Genomic DNA, 9,642 nt, shown 5'->3' on the forward strand with positions numbered 1-9,642 from the left:
TACCGCAGACCATCAAATTAAAGTTATAAATATGATGGTGAATAATATCTGAAATTATGTCATATATAATTGAAATATTGGAGGTCATTGATCAAAATATTTTTTTTTAATATCTTCTTTTTCATACATATAGTCGTTTTTCGTTCATTAAGATATGGTTTTCTTACCTCAATATATTTTGAACTACAAACGTAATTGTGATAAATTTATTCACGCCAGAGTTACTCTCTGGTCCATAGTGCGATCTCTTGTAATGTAAATTTTTAAATTTAATTAGAAGCTGTAACGATGACTTTTTATAATTAGTTGAACGCAAATCTGACAAATTTCTTTTATTTCTATTTTATTTATGTTGCTGTTTCGTTCCTTTTAAATTTTAGATTGCAAATAATAAATATATGATTTTTTTTTTTGACACAAAAAACAGTTATTTATATTGTTTGCTCTCATTCTTAAGCGAATTAATATGGTAACAGTAAATTGAGGTTTTAATGCCGAATAATGTAAAAATTACCGCAGACCATCAAATTAAAGTTATAAATATGATGGTGAATAATATCTGAAATTATGTCATATATAATTGAAATATTGGAGGTCATTGATCAAAATATATTTTTTTTAATATCTTCTTTTTCATACATATAGTCGTTTTTCGTTCATTAAGATATGGTTTTCTAACCTCAATATATTTTGAACTACAAACGTAATTGTGATAAATTTATTCGCGCCAGAGTTACTTTTTGATCCATAGTGCGATCTCTTGTAATGTAAATTTTTAAATCAAATTAGAAGCTGTAATGATGACTTATTATAATTAGTTGAACACAAATCTGACAAATTTCTTTTATTTCTATTTTATTTATGTTGCTGTTTCGTTCCTTTCAAATTTTAGATTGCAAATAAAAAATATATGTTTTTTTTTTGACACAAAAAAATTAATTGGTAACAGTTTGATATTTTCCTTTCAGTATGTTTGTATGGACATTTACTGTATACTAAAAAAAACTCATATTTTGAAAACAAAACGATCATCTGTCTTGAATTCATTTTTACGTAAGCATTATTGCCTCAATGCAATGATAATTTTAGTAAAGAAGAAAAGTAAACCAGAAAGTGAAGAGTTTTGTACCTTTAAGAAATTTTTTTTTTAATAAATATCGGTATTGGTATTTTAACTTATTTTGGTATTGATATTTTAGCGTTATCGGTATTTTGGCTTATTTCGGTATTTTAGCGGTAACGGTAGTTGTGCTGAAAAAGTATTTTAGCGGTAACGATAGCTTAAGGGCCCTTCAGACGATCACAATTTACGTACGACAAGTCTAATGAAAAAGTAAAATGAAATTCCATCCGTACAACAAAAAAGAGAATAAAAGTCGTATGATTTATATTTTTTGTGTTTACACGATTGGTATAAAACAATTAAAAAGTCAGATGGAAACAGCTGTTTCACTTTTTTATGCGTGTCTACATAAAAATACATCCCTGATCTAATGAAACCGGCTTGTTTTTTAAATCATTTCAAAACATGAAGAGAGCCATACGACTGTCAAATTTTCCATCTGTATTCTCTCTCAATGTGAGATGGTTTCATTACATATTGCGTTTAGACGATCCCATCCGTACTCTTCTACGCAAAATTTTGACAGATCATATTACTTGTGTGATCCTGTAAAGCCCGCTTTAGCGATAACAGTTGCCTATCTTGGTACACTTCGTGTTGCTTTGATTGTGCAAGTGAACTACATATTTAAAAACAATAATATTAGTCCTATACCCACCTTAAAGTATACTATTCGGCTTAGAATTTTCTGTGTCGATTTAGCATGAAATATTTTATAAACTTAACTTTCAAAAAGTTCCTATTTTTACATATTAGTACTTTCCACAAAAATCAAATTTATTCCACTTTCCTTTTTTTTCTTCAAATGATTCTGTTCTTCTTTAGGACAGAACTTTTTAGTACTTTTGATCTCTCAAATAGTACTTTTTGAAAATTCAACCTAGAAACATAAATTTGAACATGACTAAATGATAATCGGTAAGCAATCTGATAAACCGGAAAACATGATACACGCTCCGTATTAAATAAGCATTTGTTGAGACAAATTTTTGTAATTTTTCGTTTTTCAGGTGGTATTTTTTTAATTTTTTACAATATTGTGCATAGAAATATAAAAAAAGACTTTTTGTGCATCAAATTATATTTTATGTTTTTTTTTAATTTTCTACAATATTGAACACAGAAACCTTTGATTAAATGAATATCTGTAGGAGTTATTTTATAGTATTTATTTTTTCTTCAAATAGTACTTTTGAAAATTTCTGTAATGTGGAAGCTAAACAAATGACATTAAAAATACCCTCTCCTTTCTAAATGCGAATTTTTAGGTGATAAATTTCAATAATATTGAACGTAAAAAACTGAAACATTAAAGATTTTTTAATCAATTAAAAATTTATATAATAACACCTAGTATTTATATAATAACATTCTAGTATTACATTCATTGTAATAGTTTTTTTTTTTTTTTTTTTGATCAGTATTTTCAATATAATATTTAATGAAAACCAATTTTTCAAATGTCTTTCTTTTTAACTAGCGAAAATCTCTTAAATATTAATATTGCATTTGAAAATATTTAGACAATCTGCACAACTATGTTTTAAAAATTATGATATCGATATCAAATTTAAAATTATAGCTTTTAAGTGGACCTTTAGTAGCTTATTATATAGTCGGCTTTTGTCCCATTTTACTTTTTTATTAACATTTACGTTGCATAAGACTTGCGGAGATTTTCTACAACATTTTTATGACATTACTATGTGACTAGAAGGTTGAAGTATTTGCCAAATAAAATACAACTAGAAAAAATAACAATCGGTGAGAACAGCCTTTTAGAAAAATTTCTCTCTTGGGCGAAATCAAAGAAGGATTTCCACACTCGTAAAATGAAATTGTATAGCATTAAAGTAGTAAATCTTGCAAAAATCTTTAACTATAGATTTAAGTTAAAAGATCAAATTTAAACTAGTGATTAGAGGTAGATCACAATTTTTTTATTTTTATTATTTTTCTCAAAATCTTTTCGTATTCATAACATTGTATGTTTTATGACAAATACAAAAAAAAATAGAATTGTCACAAAAAGTATATTTCTAATTTGTTTACAAATATACACAAGTTTGTTGCATAAAAAATGAGAACTTTAGTATATACTGTTTTATTATTACTTAAACCCCCCCATCCTTTTAAATGTAAAATCTAACAAACTTTGTCATAAGAGAAAAAAAAATTGAAAGAAATTTGAAATACTTATTCTCGTATCTGTTAGAGAGATAAAGTTTTAATAATCTTAAATATGCTTTAAGGGTAAAATATGTTGCCCTGTATACTTGTACCAAAAAAAAAAGTAATTTCTTAAGTTTAGTTTAAAACATATTTTTGCTTAAAGTTTTGTTTATCAAAGTTTTTAAGCAATTTAAATTAATTGATAAATTCAATTCAAAGTATTATGTAATAGCAAAATCATTTGGTAAATAACTTAAATTTTTAGTAGCTTTTATTTTATGAATTTTATAACAAAAATTATCATCGTATTAAGTTTACTTTACTCCACTATAGTGAGATACGTATTATGAGTTTGATCTGTTAATTGTAACACCTAAAAATAATGATCATATACTCATCTTAAAGTATACCAATCAGCAAAAAATATGTATTACCTAATTTGTTTGTGGTTCAGTACAAACCTTGTGACCACTCTACAGATGGCAATTTTAAAGATAATTGATGAAAATCGGGCAAAACCTCTTGAAAATTGTTGATGTCGGTCCATTATTTCTCTTAGCTTCCATACAATTATACCCAGAATAAGTACTGAAGAATGTTAAATGTTTCAGTATCTCTACAACATTCATAGTTGTGTAGAAGTCCAAATATTACTGGCAATTTGCTTAATAATGATCGAGTCTCTTTTGACCCAATTATCTCAACAAAGTCCTCTTTAAAAATGGCTTGAAGATCAATAATTTACATATTAGCACTAGTATCATGACAAGATCCTACACAAATAACTAATAAAAGTAAATCTCTTAACAATATTTATAACGATACTACTATATTTACTCTCATCTTTAGGAATGAGTTTAAATTTTCAGTGTGATTTCTGGACATTATCAAGTTTTCGTCGAAATTAAATTTATAAATTCTGACAGTGACGGGTCTTGCCAGCCCGAATACCTAGAATGAATGTGACGGATATTATTGTTTACGTGTGTCTCACAAAATCTTCGGAATAGTTTATGGATTCTTACTTCGGTCTACCGGTGACGTTTTCTAGGTGCTGTTACCGACTCAAAAGTGATTATCTCATCTACATGGTTGTCAACGGAAGTGATGTTTTTGCATTTTAAAGCCACGAGGCAGCAATAGTCAGAGAGTAGATAGCTAGTAGATATACTTGAGTAAAGTGCACGTATCGTGGACCGGAAATTCCATAAACGTTAATTGCCACCGACGTGTAAAAAGCACTGTCGGTGGTGAGTCATTACAGAAGCTCACCTAGTCGTTGAAAAAGAGCACCGAGAAATAAGACCAACACAGCAAGTGTTCACTTAAAGCACTACAACATTTATTCATCCAGAGAGTGATATCACAACCACTTATTGAAAAATTGTAAGAAAACTCAGGAAGCATCAGACCTCTTTTTATTTACCAACAAAAATTTTCCATTAAAATAAGGCCCGTTATTGGGCCTGATCTTTACATAGTCTAAAGCGATTAACTATTAAACTCCGTTCGAATGTCAAAAAACTTCAGTGCGTTATTTAATTCGTTACATACTTTGAAAGGAAGATGTACCGACTCACCCTTTATGGAAAGCCTGTTTTTGTTACCCCTCTCAAATTTACCTTGCTCAGTTTTATGATAATTCCCACCCAAAGCACTGGTAAGCTCAGTTGGGATTGAACCCACCATCTACGGTCTACCAGATTAGAACACTAATCACTAACCTACAGGAAGCCACTATTTCAGTGCAATATTTTTTTATACCCTACACCACTTTAGTGGGGTTTGTGCTGATGTTTGTAACGCATAATAATATTGGTCCTATACCCACCTTAAAGTATACCATCGGCTTAGAATCATTTTCTGAGTCGATTTACCTATGTCCGTCCGTCTATGTAAATTTTATAATCAAACTACAGGCTGCAATTTTGAAGATAATTGAATGAACGACGGGACGAACCCTATTGAAAATGGTTAAGATCGGTCCTTTATTTTACCTAGCCCCATACAAGTGTACCCCCCATAAAGGGCTTGTAAACATTGTAATCAAACTACAGGTCGCAATTTGGAGATAATTCAATGAAATTTGGCACACGATCCTTTATGGTACTGTAGACGAAGCCTATTGAAAATGGTTAACATCGGTCCATTATTTCACCTAGCCCCCATACAACTGAAACCCCGAATAGGGCTTTTAAGTTCATAATTATGCTTAATATACTCGTATCTCGACAAAAAGCTGCAAAACAAAAAAAGTTCTATACTAGTCTTGATGACCCTGATGAATTTTATAATTATAGGGCCTTATTTGACCCTAGCCCCTCTAAAAAGTCCCCATCAAATTTAAATTAAATATCCACAGTTTTATTAAACAGTAAATGGCTTTAGTATATCTGAGGCAAGGTACAATTCAACTTAAATGCTTTATTATGAAAACTAAATCACATTTTATTCGTATACAGGTGTAGGGTATTATATGGTCGGCATCGCTCGACTATAAGTTCTTACTTGTTTAATTTAGGAAATGATTCTTAAATATAATTTATATAAAATTGATATATTTAAACAAATTCTTAACAATTTAGTTACAAAATAAAGAAAAATTTAACAATGTGCCTATCATTTAAATAAATTATATAGACTTTTTAACCCAATTTTTGTTCTAATAATTTTCTATTTGATATAGCAATGAATCAGACAAGCATAACTTTCATTTTTAATTTTTTACACCATTTTTTTAAATTTTCTCTAAATTTATTTATTTTATAAATTTTTTTCATTTATTTTACAGATTTAAATCACGCATGGTTTCGCTGCTTAGCATCATTCACTTATATAATACGTCAAATGTGTTCGCTAGGTGTCACCGTCTATACACCCAGTGTAGCATTATCTACAGTGATTGGAATACCGTATTGGGCATCCATTTGTTGTATGACAACAATATGTGTATTTTTCTCAATTAAGGTAGGTGTAGATGTGGTGGTGGCGGTTGGTTGGTTAACAAACTAAAACATTTTCTTAAAATAGATACAAAATTTTGATGTTCAATAATAAATCTTATTTGTTTCACGTTCTTTCTGATTTTAGGGTGGTCTTAAGGCAGCCATAAATGCTGATGTTATACAAACTGTCACAGTTATTATTGTTTCTATAGCCATTATTATTAAAGGTACCATATTTAGTGGTGGCGTGAAACGAGTTTACGATATAAATCGTAATGATGGTAAGTATACTAACGCACAAACAGAAATAGTAAATAAAAAAAATTTACGAAATGATTTAGTAACCGAGGGAAAGTGTTGTCATTACGTTATGCTAGAAATCTTTGCATATATCTCTATGATTGTTCGTCGTACAACTTTTGTAAAGAATACAATTTTAATATTATGCTAAAAATTATTTTCGCGGACCATTAGTCGTTTTCGAAATATTTTTTTTCAGTGCAGTGCTACTTAAAGATATCAATTAGTTTAACCCTAATAAAGATATTGTAATTACTATTCTTGCATAAATTATAAGAAAATACTTTTTTAATTCTTATTAAATCATTTATCTTAGAATTTCAAGTTATTTCTACATCATTTGTCTATCCAAAATTTCTAATATGTGTAGAAATTGCAATTAAACTTACAATTTGAAATTTTATTTGGTGGAATTAATTTACCAAATACGTAGACTATTGTTTATAATTTCTACAGTGTAAAATAACTAGTAGGTAACTTTACCTAAGGGGTAAGTTAACATGTATTTTAAATCAGTACCCAAAGTATAACAAGTAGTCCGACTCTCATATACAGGAAATTACTCTCTCACATCTACCAGTGTCGTGCGAATTAGACTCTCTTGTGAAAAATTTAAACTTGTTAAAACCCTCAAATGTTTAACTTACTTTTAAGGATTGTACGCGAAATTACGGTTGTGCACAAAAATTCTGTAATTTTTTAAAATAATTTTATCTCACTTTTCATAAAAAATTTTGTTTAATTTTCCTAAACTGGAAAAAAATATTTTTTTCTAATTATTGACATTTTATTTTTGTTGTTGTTGAATTTTAATTTTCAAACAGAGTTTCAATTTTTGGTATTGAAAATTCGAACAAATTTAAAATTGTAACTTTTTTTATAAAACTCTGTGTGTTTGGCATGCACCAATACATACACATTTTTGTTACTAACACATATATAGAGTTATGTTGCTTTTTACTGCTTAGAGTTAGGTACTGCTGTCAAAGAGTCGGACTACTTGTTATACTTTGTCAGTACCTATAGATTAAAATTTCTAAATATTTTTACCACAAAGGTAGCTATGCTCTGTATATAGCTATTTGTTGAAATTACGGGCATAATTCTACAATATTTTTAAAAATTACAGGCTTCTTCGTTTTTTCATATAAGTACCGCAAGTACATTAAATAAAACGTTTCATAACAATATTAACAGAAGGACGGAGGAGATTGAATCGACCCATAAAGTTATTTTAAGTTGATGAGTGTACCAAATGGCAGGTGATGATCTATTAGTTACGGTATTATATTAACTAGTTTAAATAAAATATTATTTTGGCGAATTTATGCTTTAAATCAATAAATTTGAAACACATGGCACTTTTTGTTGGAACATTGAATATATGGAAATCACATAAATGCTTTTCCTAATTCTAAACCACTTTAAATATCGATAATTGTTTTTGTACACCTAGTACTAAAATTCAAAACAGGGACGATACAAAAGATAAAATTTTTGTCGATAATTTGTCTAAGATTCATTCATAAATATGAAAATTTAATTGATGTATGTACGAAATTTTCAAGTATTTCCATGGATTTGACTGAATCTCAAATCGAAACAAAACTTCAAGCTCTTGAAAAAGATTGGCATTCCCTTCGCCATACTTACGAAAGCGTTTATTTAGCTGAAAGAGTTAATGTAGATTTTATGATTAAATTGAAGACTGTAGAGAGAGTTATCAATGTACAAAGCTGAAATGATGGATTTCATAAAATCTTACCTTCGAACGAGATTTATCTGCTTACATTAATACGACTTACGAATCTCCACATTTTGAAAAAAAATGTTCCGCCCTGTGTCGCGATTTTCATGGTTTCTATGAAGAATGGCCCACATTCCGGGATATGTTCACAGGTGTTTACATAAGCAATGTAAGAATGTCTGATGTTTAAAAATTGTTGTATTTGCGACAAGTTCGTAAATACAGCAAGTTCTATAGTTACGCATTATGGTAGATTTACATGTAGAAACCCATGTTTAAAATTGCTTGGGCATTATTACACTGAAAAAAATTTTATATCTGGTCAAAAAATATATTCTTATTTTATATTTAATATTGGTCGTAAACCCACAAATGTATATTAAATTCGATACACGTAAGTTTCATTCCAGCCAATATTTCTTCACCAAATTTTATATGAATCGATCCATAATTCATATAAGGTCCCCTCCATAAAATTACTTTAACGCTCATTACTGGCTAAAAAATATGACTATAGTTTTATACTAACCAAAACCTCTCTATCAAATTTTATGTGGATCGGTCCATAATTGACCCTACTCCCCATATAAGGTTCCCTTCAGAAAATGACTTCAACGCTCATTATTGGCGTAAAAATAAGAATATAGCGAAGAAATTTGACATAAATACTTACTTTAACGGTCATTATTGGCTTAAAAAAACGAGTACAGTGATACAATTTTACAGATGTAAATTTTATACAAGACAAAATCTCTCTACCAAGTTGTATGTGGATCGGTCTATAATTGATCCTACTTCCCAAATAAGGTCCCCTTCAGAAAATTACTTTAAAGCCCATTTCTGACTTAAAAATACGATTATAGCAATGAAATTCGACTCAAGTAAGTACCTTGCGATCCAAAATCTCTTAATCAAATTTTTTGTGGATCGGGCCTTAATTGAACCCCCCACCCCCATATATAAAGTCACTATCAGAAAAGTAATATAACGGTCACTACTGGATTAAAAATGCGGGTGCATCAATGAAATTCGACACTGATAATTTCTATAGCAAAATAAATCTCTCTACCAATTTTTACATCCATAATTACCCCACCGATGAAATTCGATATAAACATGACCTGTAGGAACCAAAATCGTTCTACAAAATTTTACGAGGATCGGTCTATAATTGACCCTCCCTATATAAGACCCCTCCAGAAAATTACTTTAAAGCTAAGTACTGGCTTAAAAATACTAATAGATCAATTAAATTCGACATAAACTAAATTTGTTTGAGCTAACATCTCTCTACAAAATGTTGTGGAGGTCGGCCCATAATTTACCCTACCCTCCACTTAACTTCCCCATCAGAA

The 9,642-nt window shown here is 29.3% G+C and overlaps 2 protein-coding genes across 2 annotated transcripts in view; one reads left to right on the forward strand and one right to left on the reverse strand.

The window, feature by feature from the left end:
- Positions 1–7,755, forward strand: part of LOC124419205 (sodium-dependent multivitamin transporter-like) — an 11,207-nt gene extending 3,452 nt beyond the window's left edge. Inside the window, exons 2-4 of the mRNA XM_046947819.1 lie at positions 6,087–6,262; positions 6,386–6,550; positions 7,738–7,755. Of these exons, the coding sequence (XP_046803775.1) occupies positions 6,087–6,262; positions 6,386–6,550; positions 7,738–7,755 (359 nt within the window). The remainder of the gene's footprint in view (positions 1–6,086; positions 6,263–6,385; positions 6,551–7,737) is intronic.
- Positions 7,756–8,201: 446 nt separating this feature from the next.
- The window catches only part of LOC124419206, a 3,394-nt gene continuing 1,953 nt past the window's right edge, over positions 8,202–9,642 (reverse strand). Inside the window, exon 2 of the mRNA XM_046947820.1 lies at positions 8,202–8,209. Within this exon, the coding sequence (XP_046803776.1) occupies positions 8,202–8,209 (8 nt within the window). The remainder of the gene's footprint in view (positions 8,210–9,642) is intronic.

Source organism: Lucilia cuprina, chromosome 4, assembly GCF_022045245.1.
Source record: "Lucilia cuprina isolate Lc7/37 chromosome 4, ASM2204524v1, whole genome shotgun sequence".
Classification (NCBI taxonomy): Eukaryota; Metazoa; Arthropoda; class Insecta; order Diptera; family Calliphoridae; genus Lucilia; species Lucilia cuprina.